At 41.1% G+C, this 17359-nt stretch overlaps 1 protein-coding gene across 2 annotated transcripts in view; it reads right to left on the reverse strand.

The window, feature by feature from the left end:
* SMURF2 (SMAD specific E3 ubiquitin protein ligase 2) overlaps positions 1–17359 on the reverse strand; it is a 185607-nt gene that overhangs the window by 67856 nt on the left and 100392 nt on the right. For both annotated transcript variants that reach the window (XM_004454071.5, XM_071210754.1), the window contains exon 3: positions 13918–14026. In XM_004454071.5, the coding sequence (XP_004454128.2) occupies positions 13918–14026 (109 nt within the window). The remainder of the gene's footprint in view (positions 1–13917; positions 14027–17359) is intronic.

The raw sequence follows: 17359 nt of genomic DNA on the forward strand, positions 1-17359 counted from the left end.
AGAACTACATGTAATTCTCAATTTTGTATATTTTTAAATATATTATTCATTAACTTTTACATAGCAGACTGTAAAGTAATTATATGGTGGTTCAAAGAAACAACTCAGGAAAAACAATTAAAGAACATTAGCAGAAACAATGTTCATAGAACAGACTATCAAAATGCCTTAGCAGGGCTTCAAATATGAAATGAAAAAGCATGACCACACTTCTGTCATCTATACATATAGAACAGATTCTCACAGTAGGTAATTGTGATTCTAATATTAAGAAATTTTTTGCCAGCCTTTATAATTCTTGTCAATACTATCTACCAAAATAATGAGTTAAAACTACTCTTAATTAAACTAATTTACTTCACTAAAGCTTTCAAAAGTACACCTTCACTCAAGCATTTTACAATTTGCAAGTAAATTTATATTTACTTCCATGTTGTGTATCACTTTTCAATTTTTAACTATGACCCTCGCCCCTTAGTCTTCATAGATTAAGAAAATTAAAACTTCAATTTATTTGGTTTATTCTCACACAGTATTCTCTTTCACATTCTTTCCCCTTACTTCCCACTCAATTCTTTCATTGATTCAACAAATGTTTACTAAACGCCTATCATGTGCCAAACGATGCAGCAGTGAACAAACCGAAGCCCCTGACCTTAGGAAATTTACATTCTAGTGGAGAGAGAGAGAAAAAATATGTCCGATGGTGGTAAGTGCTATGGAGAAAAAGTGGGATAGAAAAAGGCAGGGGGCTATTATTTTGTAGAGGTTGGGTAAGGAAGACCTAAGTGAAAAAGAGATATTTGACTAAAGATACAGAGGCGGGCACAAACGAAAGTGACCCTCAATGAGTCACACATTTGTTGTAATACCCCTCTTCTTTGACTGCAGGCAGAACCTGTGACTTGCTTGTCATCAAAAGAATATGGGGAAGCAGATTTGGTCCAACAGATAGGGTGTCCGCCTACCTACCATATGGGAGGTCCAAGGTTCAAACCCAGGGCCTCCTGACCCATGTAATGAGCTGATGCGCACAAGAAGCACCATGCCACACAGGGGTGTCCCCTGCATAGGAGAGCCCCACACAAGGAATGAGCCCCATAAGAAGAGCTGCCCAGTGCAAAAAAAGTGCAGCCTGCGCCTGCCCAGGAATGGCGCCACACACGTGGAGAGCTGACACCACAAGATGATGCAACAAAAAGAAACAGAGATTCCCAGTGCTGCTGATAAGGAGAGAGGTGGTCACAGAAGAATACACAACAAATGGACACAGAGAGCAGTCAACTGGGGGAGAGGCGGGGAAGGAGAAAGAAATAAAAAATAAAAAAGAATATGACGGGAAGTGGCTGTAGCTCAATCAGTTGGGCTCCCATCTACCATATGGGAGGCCCTGGGTTCGCATCCCAGGGCCTCCTTGTGAAGGCAGGTTGGCCCACATGCTGCAGAGAGCCATGGGCCCACAAGCACCGTGGAGAGCTGACTCAGGAAGGTGACGCAACAAAAAAAGGGAGACAAGCAAAAATGCAGAAGAGTGTGCAGCAAATGGACACAGAGAGCAGAGAGCAAGCAAGCCCCAAGGGGAGGGGGGAATAAATAAAAATAAATAAATACAGACACAGAAGAATACAAAGCAAATGGACACAAATGCAGACAGCAAAAGCAAAAAAAAAAAAAAATCCACGGGGGGGGAATAAAAAAAAAAGAATATGACAAAGATAAAGGAATCTCACTCCCATGATTACACTGTTATAAAAGTCTCCATCCTTCATAACAGGACAGATACAGGAAGAGAAAGCTCTGCCATTTTTGATCCTGGGAGAGGCTCAACCAGCTAAGGTCCCTGGGAGAGATGAGCCATTTGCCTGATACCTTACAGCTAACTTGGGAAGAGAGTAGACCAGCCAAGACTGATATAAGAGGCCCAAAAACAAAGAAGTCACATGCCAGGAGAGGGAGGACTACAGGATACTTAAGTATGAAGACCCAAAAGGCTGGGCCTACAGAGCAGCACAAGTGAAAAGGAACCCGGAAGGGAGGGCTGAAACCCAGGCAGAGGTCAGCAGCCATCTTGCTTCACCACAAAGCAAAAAAGCCAGGATCAAGAGTAGCTGACTTTGGTGAGAAAGCACCTCCTTAAGGTGCCTCAAGCTGGACTTTTCATGTCTTGAAACTATGAACTTTTACCCCAAATAAATCCCCCCCATTTTATTTCTTTTTCTTTTTTTTTTTTTTAAATAAATCCCTTTTATAAAAAGTCAACACATTTGTGGTACTTTGTATCGGCAGCCCTTTGGCAAACTAGAACACATGGCATTAGAAAAATCAAAATGAAGCTAAAGGGAGTTAAAAGAGCAAACTGTGACAATACTGGGGAAGAGCAAGTCAAGCAAAGCAAACAAGGACCTGAGGCAGAGGCAGGTACATGTTCAAGAAAGATTAAGTAGGCCAGTGTGTGACTGTAGCACAGTGGAAGAGAAAAGAAGTGAATAAAGTCAGAGGTAATAAAGAGCTTTGGCAGAGACTGGTTAGTTATTCAAGCATCTCTGGACTCCCTGAGCACACAGGTGGACTGTATCTCCCAGATACCCATAAGTTCTGGTCAATAAAACATGAATAATGGCATATGTCACCATTAAGCCTGGTCTGTTTTTTAAACACATCCCACTCTCTTTCTTCTTCGTTGGGAGGCTGTGTTTTAAGGGAGACCTCTTAACATACATGGATAATGTAGGTCTTTAAATGACAGTGTGTGAATGTCCTGCCTTCCTGCCAAATGAATATATATTATATACATACAATTTTTTTAAGAGGGTACTAGGGATTGAACCCAGGACCTCATACATGAGAAGCAGGCTACACCTGTTCCCCAAAATAAATTTTATACACAAAATAAACTACTGTATTAAGTCACTGTTGTGGCTGAATTGTGTCCCCCCAAAACATATATTCAAGTCCTATCCCCTGGTCCTGTGAATGTGACCTATTTGGAAATAGGGTCCCTGAAGATGTGATTGGTTAAAGTGAAGCCAAACTGGATTAGGCCAAGTCCCTAATCCAACATGAAAAGTGTCCTTATAAGAAGAGGAAATTTGGACCTAGACACAGGGGAGAAGTCCACAGGAAGATGGAGGCAGATGCATCCACAAGCCAAGAAATATCAAAGACTACCAGCAAATACCATAAGCCAGAAGAGGCAAGGAAAGATTCTCCCCTATCAGCTTTCAGATGGGGCATGGCACTACTGACACCTTCATTTTGGACTTCTGTATTCCAGAACTAGGGGAATAAATGTCTGTTGTTTTGAGGCACCAAATTTATGGTACTTTGACATAGCAGTCCTAGGAAACCAAGACAACCACTGAAATTATGGGGTTATCCATCATATCAAGTTAGCCTGCCCTAACTAATAAAGGAGACAAATCACGAAGGTTTTATAAACCACAGTATGAACATTGGTTTTTATTCTAAGTAGGTGGAAAGTCAATGCAGGATTTTGAGCAGAAGAGTCACAAAATCTGAAATATGTTTTAACAGGATCACTCTAGCTGTATTTTGAGAAAGATTATATGGCAAGGTGCAAAAAGCATGAAGGCAAGAGTCTAAGGCAGAGGTCAGCAAACTACAGACAATAGGCCAGGCCAAATACAGCAGAGGGTGAGCATGCATTCATTTTTTTCCATATTAATATTTAGAATGTCTAATCCTATCCATTTACTTTACCACTTTCCTGATATAAGTCATCATTTTCTACTTGCTAGATTATTCCACAGTATTGGAACTAGTCTCCTTGCCATTTTTGCATCCCTCTAAGCCATTTTTCACATTATAGCCAAAGTGTCCATTCTTGGATATAAACCTGATTATAGTATTGCTCCCACTTAAAATCCTTTCATTTATTCACCATTACTTTCAGGATAACATTCAAGCTTATTAACAGGCTTTCAAGCACTTTAAGGAACTGACTTCTGTTTGCTTCTCTCTGCCTGTCATTTACCACTCCTCTTACCTTACTTGAACTCTCTGATCCTGCCTATCTGATCTGTTTTCAGAGACATTCTCTTTTATCTGTAGGAATCTTCTCACCTTTCCTTTTTTAAAAGCTAATTTCTACAAAAGGTTTAAACCCTTTTTCTGGGATACTCTCCCAACTCCTAAATCTGTTAAGAAGTTCCAGGGAACAGGATGTGGCTCAAGTGATAGTGCTTCCATTACAATATGGGAGGACCTGGATTCGATCCCTGGGGCCTCCTGGTGAAAAAGAAAAGAAAGATTGCCGCACAGCGAGCCAGTGCCCATGTGGTTGAGCCACGTGCCCATGCAGTAGCCAAGTTCCCACGCAAGTACCCGTGTGGCAAGCCAAGTGTCTGCACGGAAAACCAAGTGCCCATGTGGTGAACCGAGTGCCCACACAAGTGCCCATGTGGAGAGCCGAGTGCCCATGTGGTAAGCCAGTGTCCACGCAAGTGAGTCATGCAGCAAGATGATGATACAACAAAAGAGAGACAAAGGGGAAAGTCAAGGTGAAGCGCAGTAGAAATCAGGAACTGAAGTGGCACAGCTGACAAGGAACCTCTCTCCACATCAGAGGTCCCTAAGATCGAATCCCAGTGAATCCTAGAGGAGAAAAAGCAAGGAAAAGACAAAAAGAGAAATAGATACAAAAGATCACATAGCAAATGGACAAAGATAGCAAAAACAAAAACAAAACAGGGCAGGGAGAAAAATAAATAAAAAATAAATCTTAAAAAAAGTTCTGTGTATCTCCACAATACCCTCTACCTTCCCCATATTCTTTCTTATCACACTGTTTAAAATTTCCTGTTTACTTCTCTTTATATACCACTCGGCTGTAAGCTTGTCTTGTTCACTACTGTACCTGGGTCTCTGGATAAATGTGATTGAAGCTAAAAGAAATGAATTGTAACAATCCGATTAAGAACTCAAAAGTGAGAGGTGGGGCAAGATGGCATCTGAGTGAGTGTACCTCATAATCTCTCCTGCAAAGAAGCGGCTGAAGAGGGTCAGAGTCCTGCTGGACCAGGCTGTTTTGGGTGTTTGTGGAGGTTGTGGGCAGGACCCTTCCGCGTGGGGCTGGTGGCCTGGCTGAGGCGATTCCTGAAGGCTTTGTTGTGCTGGGGTGTTCCTAAGCCCTGAGCGGGCTGTTTCAGGGGCTTGCAGGGCGGGAGGTGTCTGGATGTTGATTTGGTGAGACAGTGATGGAGGAGATTCTTGCGAGAGGTGGAATTTTGGGTTTCTGACACGGAGGTCAGAAGGTGTAAGTAGAATCCCTCCCCCTAGGGCTGCCGGCCCAGCTGCAGCAATCCCTGAAATCTTTGTTGTGCTGCAGTGTTCCCAAATCCTGAGTGGGCTGTTTTGGGGGCTTGCAGGGCAGTAAGTGTCTGGATGTCAATTTGGTGAGACAGTGACAGAAGATTTCTTGTGAGAGGTGGAATTTTGGGTCTCTGACACGGAGGTCAGAGGTTGTGGGTGGGTCCCCTCCCCCTAGGGCTGGCAGCCCAGCCGTTGTGATCCCTGAAGGCTTTGTTGTGCTGCAGTGTTCCCAGGCCCCATGTGAACCTGATGCGTGGTTCCCAGGTCTGTGTCCCCTAAACCCTAGTGGCCCACACTCCAGAGACTCACACACCTTGAGTCTGCAATATCACGGACTTCCCATCCCCAAATCCACCGTGCCCTGAGGTCTGTCTGAGGTCCTTGATTACCTTAGCTCTCCGCATTTTTTGCTGTTTTTTATTTTTTTCTCTCCTTGAGCTTGGAGGAGTGTACCAGCTGACTTGGGGAGAGTCTGGGAAGAAAGGAGAGGCGAATCTGCTGAGAAAGCCCAATTTACCCAAATGTCCTGGAATAGGAAACTTGGTCTTGGAGAAGGTGGAGTCAGAAAATCAATTAGACCTCCCCTAGCACACCTAAGGGGGAGGGACTGTAGGATGTGCTATCCAAGCTTCCAATAGCATATCTGGGGTTTCTGGTGAGGTGTAGGTGCTCTCATGCTGGAAATAGGGAGTCATAGTCTTCTGTGTTGAGTTGGTTCAACAAGGACCTTTCCTGCTGCCCTGGGAGAGAGAGAAGTGAGGAAGGGACAAAGGGGGAAAGTCAGATCCCTAAGCATATTGTTTAACTGCAAAGAGGATTCCTAGCTTGAAACGTTGGTTCTTTTTTTTTTTTTTGGTTGCTAATATTGCATTGTCTCCTGGTCTTCTCTCCTGTTTTATCCCCCAAGGTCCTTTTTCATTTATTTATTTATTTTTTCTCTTTTTATTTTTCTTCCTTGTTTCTCCCCCCTTTTTCTTTGTCCCCCCTTTTTCGCTTCTCTTTTTTTTTTTCTTTTTCTCTCTTTTTCTTCTTTTTTATTTTATTTTCTTTATATATAGGTGCTGCAGGGAGCACTTCACATTTGCTGTGTTTCCTCATCCTCCATTTCCTCTTTTCTGTGTGTATTGATTTTGGCCACCTACACTATCCCCTTTCCCCTACATCTTTCTATCCTCCATCATCTACTGTTTCTCTTACATTCCACCTCCCTTTCTTTGGCCTCCAAATTGTCTGACTTTTAATTTCTAATACCTTTTTTCTCTTTTTTGTCTTTTATCCACTCTTGATATTATTGTCTTTCTTTTCTCTTTCCCTCTCTCATGAAAACACTGGCCTTTTAATTCATACTATATTCCTCCCCACATTCAGTGGACTGTCTCATTATAGGTACTCTACTTACTGCTATAACTCTACACAACTTACATGAGTCTAAAATCCATTCTCCTATATCTCACATTGTTGCTCTGTTAACATTTATTACCAATACTACTTTATACATTTTCTTTTCTTACTCATTTGTCAGGTATTTGGTTGAGAGTATAATGCTGAGAAAACTTTTTCAAAAATATAATAGGGAAGGTTACCTGTTTAAGATGCTTAAAGGGGATAATCCAACGCAGGACAGGCTCCTAGCGAGTGTGTGAGCACTCATTTTTCCATAGTAGGTTATATCATTGGATAGAGACCCATATAATGACAGTGAAGATACACCCACATCCTGGGGAGGACTGATGGTCTCAAATAGAGGGAATTGCATCTCTCGAGAGAAATGGTGGCTCCCAATGCATTAGGGCAGGTGAGCATGTCAAGCCCTCAACACTGTTGCAAGTATCTCTGAACATGGCCCTTCAAGCAATGAAGATTGACTGTCACGGTGGGTCATTAGGGGAGGGGAAAAGAGGTATTGAATAGATGGAATCAGTGTAACTGTGTGGGCAATAGAAGTGTTCCACAAGATTACGCAAGAATGGATATAAGACATGTTAAATTACACCAAAAATATATAGGGGCTGATAGGCTAAAATGTAAATCATAATGTAAAACATAAGATAACTAAAAATTTAGAAAACTATATAGTCTAAAATATAAACCACAATGTAAACCCAAATGTTACCTTGTTTGAAAGCTATTGTCTCAATATCTGTACATCAATTTCAGTAAATATAGTCTGAATATGCAAAAAGAATATTGCTGTGGAAAGGAAAAGGGTTTTATGTTGGATATGTGGTAGTACTGTATATTGTATATACGAATTACTGTGATCTAAAACTTTTGTGAAGATAAGCTTAATAATTAGGAAAAAAGAAAAAAGAAAGGACGTAGACACTGAGGAAAATACAGAAGTTGCCTTGCCAATCTGCATACAGGGCAACACTTATTGCAGTGATGGAAGGCAAAACATCAAAAACATAGCTTTTGCATTTTTAAATTTTTTAATACCCCAATTTATTTTTACCTTAATTTTTCTAAATTAATATGTATTCTATATCTAACCTTTAAACTCATCACTATATTCCATTTTACTATTAATGGAACCTGGCAACATATTAGGCTTCATTTTCGAAGAAGTTTTGGATCACAGAGAGGTTCAACAATGGTAGGAGAGAAATACTGGTGTGGGGTGTTTTGACAGGGGACACATGGTTGGCAGGGAGTTCTCCAGGGTACATAAAAATGTTTGGATATTTTCATAGTGGTTACAATTAAAAACAACAACTGAGGGAGTGCAGAGTTCCTAGTCAGGGGAGTTCTATCACAGTCCCTAAAGGAACAGCATAAATCCCCCAAGTGCAATGGCAAAGACCAAAAAAGAAGGAAGGTCCAACAATGAGCCCTTGATACTAATGACTATGCTTGTAAGCCTGTGCACCTGAAATAAGAACAAGGCCTAGAGCTGCAGGGTGCCTAAGAGTTACCTCCTGAGAGCCTCCGTGTTGCTCAAATGTGGCCAGTCTGGAAGCCAAACTCAGCATGTAAATGTGTTGCCTCACCCCGCCCCCCCCGCATGGGACATGACTCCCGGGGATGAGCCTCCTGGGCGCAGAGGGATTACTACCAAGTACCAGCTGATGATGTAACTAGAAAATGACCTTGAATAAAAGGGTCAACTCAGCCCAGAAGAATACCTCAATCTACATATAATACCAGGAGTTAAAAATGCTTTTTGACCTGAATAAAAGGGGGAAATGGAAAGGACAAATGAGTTTATACGGCTATGAGTCTCCCAAAAAGAGTTGGGAGGTTATCAGAAGGGTTGCCCTTATGCACACCTGAGCAGAGTCCCAGAGACAGATAAAGTAGATACAACCCCAGGTATTGGTTCTTCTGAGGGTTACAGAGACCCACAGGTTCTGTTCTATGGTCATGGCAGATGGAGTTCAGTGCCATGTCAGTTGGCCCTACTTTGGAGTTTGTGTTTCTGTGTGATGGAGCTGGACTCAGATGTGATCTTTGTCCACAAGCCTCTCCTGTTACTTTTACCGGAACTGTAGTTGGTGCTGGGGTTTAATGTATACCCAGGGGACCTGAATCTCTGGACTGACCATGTGATAGCCAGGCCCTGAGCCTCAACAGACTTGCAACTCCTACACTCTGGTTTATTGGACTTACCCCACTCACCTAACATGGAGGTGAAGAAGGTCAACCACCACACCAGGGAGCCAAGAGTGCCTACAACTGAAAGCAGGAGAATTGCATCCAGCATCCATGTGGAATCCAAGCCCCCTCTTGATATAGATATGGAGTGGACAAAACTATTCTAAGGTCCACAGGATGGAGGAATAGACTATGGATTAGAGTGGTCTTACTGATATTCTATTCATGTACTATTGTGATTAGTAATCAAAGAAAACGTGGCACTGGTTTGGAGAAAGTGGTCATGGTGGCTGCTGGGGGTAGAGAATGGGAGGAAGAGATGTGATGTGGGGGCATTTTCGGGACTTGGAGTTGTCCTGCGTGGTGCTGCAGGGACAGTTACCAGTCATTGTATGTCCTCCCATGGCCCACTGGGTGGACTGTGGGAGAGTGTGGGCTATGGTGTGGATCACTGACCATGAGGTGCAGCGGTGCTCAGAGATGTAGTCACCAAATGCAATGAATGTCTCATGATGATGGAGGAGGTTGTTGGTATGGGGGGAGGAGTGGGGGGGGGAGTATATGGGGACCTCATATTTTTTAAATGTAACATTAAAAAAACAAATAAAGACAAAAAAAAGTATACCAGACTTATAAAAAAAAAAAAAAGAACTCAAAAGTTAGTTAGCTATGTGGATAGTAGTTCATTACAATTGGGCTTACAAAATTCCTAAAAGTTAAATCAACTAATTAAAAACTGATGATCTAAAACTATAATTAGCTCATTAGATAGGATTCGGCCCTGGGAAGAGAAGTGAACCTAACAGTTGACAGCTGACCTTGTGGAGAGACCAGGGCAGCTGAGCCTGGAAAGAAACCAGCCCCAGGAAGAGTGACTAGCCTTATGCCAGGCTAAAGCTGAGATAGAAAGAAGCTGGAATTATAGAGCCTTAAGAGGAAAGAAGGCTGAACCCTTACAGACGTCGCCTGCCATCTTGCATCAACATGTGGAAACAAACTCTGGGTGAGAAAATACCTCTTATGGTACCTTGAATTGGACTCTTTAGGGCTTGTGACTATAAGCTTTTACCTCAAATAAATACCCTTTATAAAAGCTACAAAGCCTCCATGTTGGTCAAATGTGGCCACTCTCTAAGCCAAACTCAGCATATAAATGCATTACCTTCCCCCCAGCATGTGACATGACTCCGGGGGATGAGCCTCCCTAGCACCGAGGGATTACTCCAAGCACCAGCTTGTGATGCAACTGGTAAAAGACCTTGAATAAAAAGGGGAAATGGTAAAGACAAATGAGTTTATATGGCTAAGAGACTTCAAAATGAGTCGGGAGGTCAAGAGAAGGTTGGCATCTCTGCAGGATCTCATAGACAGCCAAAGTAGATACTACCCCAGATAGTGGTGCTCCTGAGGTCTATGGAGAAACCCAGGTCCTATGGTCATGGCAGGGGGCTCCAGAGTTTGGTCCCTTGCCAGTGGGCCCTACTTTGGAGTTTCTGCCCCCGAGTGTGATAGAGTTGGACTCAGATAAGACTTCTCTACACATGCCTCTTCTGTCCCTTTTACTGAACCTGTGGTTGGCACTGGAGTTAGTGAGTATATGTCCAGGAGACTTAAATCTCTGGGCTGTCCATGTGCCAGCTAGGTCCTGAGCCTCAGCGGAGCTGCAACATCTTCTCTCCAGTTCACTGGACTCACCCAGGAAAGCTAACAAGGAGGTAAAGATGGACAACTACCACACCAAGGAACCGAGAGAGTCTACAACTGCTAGCAGGAGAGTCCCAACTGTAAGCCATGCGGGGCAAAGCCATGCGGGATCAAAGTCCCCTCTCAATTAAGAGGTGGAGTGGGCATCACCATCCTAAAGTCCTCAGGTTTGGGAAATAAAATATGGACTAGAGTGGACTTAATAGTATTCTACTATAGAATTATTATGATTCTAGCAATGGAAGAATCATATCACTGATATGGAGACAGTGCCAGTAGAGTTGAAGGCAGGGAGAGGGAAAAAGAGGTGTAATATGGAGGCATTTTGGGGACTTGGAGTTGTCCTAAATGATACTACAGGGACAGATGCAGGACATTATATATCTAGCCATAACCCATTGAACGGAGTGGGAGAGCATGTAAACGACGATGTAAACAATAATCCATGCTGTGTGGCAATGCTCCAAAATGTATTCATCAATTGAAATGAATGTACCACACTAATGAAAGTTGTTGATGTGGGAAAAGTAGAGGGTGTGGGGAGTGGGGCATATGGGAATCCCCTATTTTTTTTCAAAGATTTATTTTATTTATTTCTCCCCTTCCCCTCTATTGTCTGCTCTCTGTGTCCATTGACTTGTGTTCTTCTGTGTTCCCTTGCATTCTTGTCATGCAGCACTGTGAAACTGTGTCACTTTTTTTTGTTATGTTATCTTGCTGCATCAGCTCTCCATATGTGCAGCGCCACTCCTGGGTGGGCTGCACTTTTTTCACACAGGGTGGCTCTCCTTGTGGGGCGCACTCCTTGTGCGTGGGGCACCCCTACACCAGGGACACCCCTGCATGGCACAGCACTCCTTGTGCATGGCAGCACTGCGCATGGGCCAGCTCACCACACGGGTCAGGAGGCCCTGGGTATCAAACCCTGGACCCTCCATACAGTAAGGCAGACACTCTATCAATTGAGCCACAACCGCTTCCCTATATTTTTTAATGTAACATTTTGTGTGATCTATGTATCTTCTAAAAATAAATTAAAGGGAAACAGACTTGGCTCAACAGATTGAACATCTGCCTACTTCATGGGAGGTCCATGGTTCAAACCCAGGACCTCCTTGACCCATGTGGAGCGGGCCCACGCACAGTGCTGATGCGCGCAACGAGTGCCGTGCCACACAGGGGTGTCCCCCACGTAGGGGAGCCCCACGTGCAAGGAGTGTGCCCTGTAAGGAGAGCCGCTCCGCACAAAAGAAAGTGCAGCCTGCCCAGGAGCGTGCCACACACACGGAGAGCTGATGCTGCAAGATGACACAACAAAAAAGAGACACAGATTTTCTGGGCTGCTGACAAAAATAGAAGTGGACACAGAAGAATACACAGTGAATGGACACAGAGAGCAGACAACTGGGGGTGGGGGAGGGGAGGAGAGAGAAATAATATAATTTTTAAAAATAAATCTTTAAAAAAATAATTAATTATTTTAAGAAAGCCAACAGATTTCTGGTACTTTGCATCAGCACACCTTCATCTGACTAATACAGATGGAGAGACCTCCCAGAACCCTTAAAGTGTTTGACTCCAAGGAATATAGGCCCCAGGCAGGAGGAAGGAAATTCAGTGCCCTGAAAACATCACAGACTATCAGATCACCCTAGCCAGCTGACCAACAATGCACACAGGGCTTATCAACAACATTTAAGTGCCTTCACTTAGACATAACAAAGACCAAAACCAAACTAGAGAAAAATGGAACAGCAAATCAGGCAATTCAGGCAATGGTAGAAAATAATTCACTCCCAACTCTCTCATCAGAGATGATATTGCATCCAAGGATGAAAGGTTATGAAAAAGAGATATTCAGAAAGCAAAATGATCTTGCGAGTTAAAAATGTGAGAGCACAAATTAAAATGAAATTGGAATACTGGAATCAAAGTTGTAGAAACAACCCAGAAAATATACTTTTAAAAACTAAGATTAAATATAGGAGAAAAGAAAAGATGGTCAATTCAAGAGTTCCAGAAAAAGAAAAAAAAAAAAAATAGGAAGGAGCATGGAGGAGAGGAAGTCACCTAAAAATAAACAGAAAAATTCCCCATAAAGATCTTAAGTATTCATATTAAAAAGCCTCACCAAGTACCCAGCACAATAAATTAGAAACCAACACCAGGGATAAAGAGAATATCATATAATCTTCTGGTAGAAAACAATCATTAAGGACCAATATCAAAATGTCATCTATAATATTTTAAACCTGCACTGCCAAAATAGTAGTTACTAGCCACATGTGGCTACTGAGTACTTGAAATGTGGCTAGTTCAAATTAAGATGTGCTGTAAGTGCAAAATAAAAATAGCATTGATTTCAAAGAATACAAAAAAAAATAACAAAATATTACTAATATTTTAAATTGATTACCTGTTGAAATGACAGTATTTTGGATATATTGAATTAAACAAAATATTATTAAACCCAATCCAATCTCATTTCTTCTTTTTACTTTTTTACATGTGGGTACCAGAAAATTTTAAATTAAAGATGTGACTGGCATTTCTTTTTTTTTTAAAGATTTATTTTTTATTTATTTCTCTTCCTTCTCCCCCTCCCCCCCAGTTGCCTGCTCTCTGTGTCCATTCACTGTGTGTTCTTCTGTGACCGCGTCTATCCTTATCAGCGGCACTGGGAATCTGTGTTTCTTTTTGGTGCATCATCTTGCTGTGTCAGCTCTCTGTGTGTGCAGTGCCATTCTTGGGCAGGCTGCACTTTCTTTTGCGCTGGGTGGCTTTCCTTATGGGGCACACTCCTTGCGCGTGGGGCTCCCCTATGTGGGGGATACCCCTGCGTGGCAGGGCGTTCCTTGCGCACATCAGCACTGCATGTGGGCCAGCTCCACACAGGTCAAGGAGGTCCTGGGTTTGAACCGCGGACCTCCCATATGGTAGGTGGACACCCTATCCATTGGACCAAGTATGCTTCCTGCATTATATTTCTACTCACAATATTGATCTAGATGTAGAAGACAATGGAGCAATGTATTCAAAAATTTGAGGGAAAGTGATGTCTCACCTAGAAATCTATACTGAGATAATATATGAATCAAGTAAGAAGAGAAAATATTTTCAGTCAAGATCTCAAAAAACTTTTCCCCATCTGTTTTAGATGTTTAGTTACTTCTATATAGACCAAATTATACCACAGCTCAAACTCAGATCACTGTCAGTGACTCTTTTCAAAGACTATCAAATAATATTAATTCTATATTTAATTTCAAAACAATAGTTTAAACCTACAGGTCATAGTGCTGATTCCACTTTGGATCAAGTGTATTCTTCACAGTATCTGTTGAATGGCATTGCCCAGATCCATCAACTACCACCTTAGCAAATGGATCAGGAAGTCCTGTGAAAAAAGGGGAAGAACTTTTTTAAATTAAAGAATATTTTGACATGGAAGATAGAAAATTATTGTAGAGATTATTATTTGCTATAAAACAATTAAAAGATTATTCCATTCTTTAATTCATTTTTTTAAAGTTTGACAGCTATAAATGAAAAGTGGATGATTTTAAAATTTAAAGTTACTTCCACATTAAATAGCAAAAACTACATTTTTTCCTTGTTCCTGTCCCAAAACACTCCTCTGTTTAAACTACCAAAGTCTACAGTTTACATCATAATGTGAAAGTTTTTATAAATCATTATCAGCCCTTTGACCCCAGGAAGGTAAATAGTTAAAACATTTAAGGATTGAAAAAAATGAAATAACCTTGCCTTAAAAGAGCTCGCTATCTAACTGGGTAAATAAGAAAATCATACATGAAAAAATTCTGACAAAGGCTTAATTGTAATAATTGTAATAGCAGACACTTATAACACTACGTCATGCATTAATTTAAATGTTTTACATATATTAAATCTTTTAATCTCACACTAACCCTATGGGGTAGATACTACTCTTATGCCTAATTACTAATGAAGAAACTGAGGCACAAAAAGGTTAATTAACTAGCACAAGGTCACACAGTAATGCAATCTGGCTCTAGATACCATGCCCTCTCATGCACTATGCAATTCAACAGCTCAGAATACAGTAAGAGTTCAGTAAAACAAAAGAGCTGTTTGGACTTGAACAGTTTAAAAAAAAAAAAAAAAAGGAAATGGGCTTTAAAAGATGAACAGGGGGAAACGGATTTGGCCCAGTGGATTGGGCGTCCGTCTACCACATGGGAGGCCCGCGGTTCAAACCCTGGGCCTCCTTGACCGGTGTGGAGCTGGCCCATGCACAGTGTTGATGTGCGCAAGGAGTGCCGTGCCACGCAGGGGTGTCCCCCACATAGGGGAGCCCCACGCGCAAGGAGTGCGCCCTGTATGAAGAGCTGCCCAGCGCGAAAGAAAGTGCAGCTTGCCTAAGAATGGCGCCACCAACATGGAGAGCTGACACAATAAGATGACTCAACAAAGAGACACAGATTCCCATGCCGCTGACAACAACAGAAGCAAAGAAACAAGATTCAGCAAATAGACACAGAGAACAGACAACTGGGGTGGGGGACAGGGGAGAGAAATAAATAAACAAATCTTTAAAAAAAGAAAAAAAAAAAAAGATGAATAGGAAAAAGAATACTTTCTTATTAGCAGAAAGAGCCAAGGAAGGCTTTGAGGAGAGTAACCAAAGTATGTGTGGCCAAGGTGTAAAGGTAAATACTGTTGGATAGATAAGACTGATCCACCCTAGAGAGGCTTAAAAGGCAGAAATTAAGAGCTTGGGAGAAACAAGTCAGGTTTTGAGTATGGCTGTAAATATAATATCATATTTTTCTATTTGTGGTATTCAGGGTAGAGTCAGAGAAGTTAAAGACTAGAGGCACAGAAAACACCTATGAAGCTATTATAGTAAACCAATGGTAAGACAAGAAGAGCCTAAACTAGGAAAGTTATATGAAAAGGAAAATGAAATGACTTAAGAAAGCTACTCTGAAAGATCTAATATAAATTAATATGAAACTAGTGTCCCAACTCTGGATGAAAATGAGAGCCACCAAGTGCACTAATCATGGGACTATATAACATAGTGAACCCTGTGGTGGAAGATGGGCTGTGGTTAACAGAATATGAGAATGTTCGCTCATGATCTATAACTAATATATAATAGTAATACAGGGTGTTGATAATTGAGTGGGTTGGAGGGAAATACACTAAATGTAAGATATGGGCTTTAGTTAGTAGTAATATTCTGACAATATTCTTTCGTAGTTTGCAACAAATGTTTTACAACAAGGCAAGGTGTTGGTGGTGACGTGATGTATGGGAACCCTGTATGATGACATGCACGTTCGTTTCGTAAGTTCACGACTTTTACTATATTGGTTATGTATGTTCATGTATGGAAGATATACCTGAATAAAATTTAAGAAAAAAAGAAACTAGTGTCAAAGATGACACTACAGTTTTTCAGTGCAAAGTTAACAATGAAAATAATTCTTTTCACTAAAGGAAGTTAAGGTAGAACTAGATGAACATTAAAAGAGAAAAATGACAATTTACGAGTTAGACATTGAGATACGCAGACTTCCTGTTGACAGCTGAAAATACTAGAACAAATGTTAGTAAGTATTGATGACTACAGAAACTTTACCTCTCAACATCTATGCTCAAGTGTGTGTGTATGTAGGTACTCCCCCTTCTCTCTGGATTGTCCCACTGCAGCAGTGGCCCAGAGTTTTCTCTTGTCACTCAACTCCCTTAGTATTGAATATTTTCACCTGCATCCATGGCAGGGTCACCAGGCAGTGCAGACTTGGTTGGCATCTTTCAGATTTGCTGCAGGGACTTAAAAGTGTTTGAATGGAATGTGTGTGGCTGTTATTCTTTCTGCATTTCCCACTCCTGTCCAATTTATTTGTTGTCTTCTACCCTACCTTTCTTTTCAATTCCAACTCTGCTGTCCTATAGCTTTATAAAACAGGAGCATGCGGGTGGGGCTGAGGTCAAGAATATAAGCACCTGCCTTAGGCGCTATTCCTTGTACAACAAAAATATTAAATATTTTTTTCTTCCTCAGTCAAAAAAAAAAAGTGTGTATGTATGCGTGTGTTTTAAATCAAACTATTAATTTGCCAAGACTCAGGAACAGGAAGAAATCACCTATCCAACTACATACTTCTATCATTCAGTTATCTTCACCTTAAATAAACAAGTGAGGAACAAAAGTTAAGAATGTTAAGTCTTTAAGAAGAAACTTGTAAGTAAAGGTATTAAGGCTATTTAATTATATTGTTCTTGAAGTTTTGTGATACTCTTATTATTTCAACAACACCTAACCATTCATAAATGTGTTTAATGGATGAATACTTTCCCTTTACCCTCAATAGCATTAACTATTTCCTCCTGGAAGAACTCCCTCTCTGTCCTTCTTTTGATTCTACTATCTAAGTAAACAAGTATATAAAAGCTATGTAAGCAAAAACAAAAACAAAAATACTATTTCTAGTTTTCCCTTTGGGCATTAACTAGTCAAAAAAATTTTTTTAAAGTAAGGACCAAGAAAAACAACTCTGTCCATGATACACCTCTAGGTATGGTTTCCAGATCCTTATTTAAGTACAAAAGTCTGAGTTCCAGCCACCAATGTTTCTCTACAAGCTCTGTGACTTAAAAAATAGTTGGGTTTCAGCTTAATCTCATTGTATTATTCTATAAAATTTTAACTTCATAGTCAAGCAACTCTAATTTG

The sequence above is a fragment of the Dasypus novemcinctus genome, chromosome 21 (assembly GCF_030445035.2).
Source record: "Dasypus novemcinctus isolate mDasNov1 chromosome 21, mDasNov1.1.hap2, whole genome shotgun sequence".
NCBI lineage: Eukaryota > Metazoa > Chordata > Mammalia > Cingulata > Dasypodidae > Dasypus > Dasypus novemcinctus.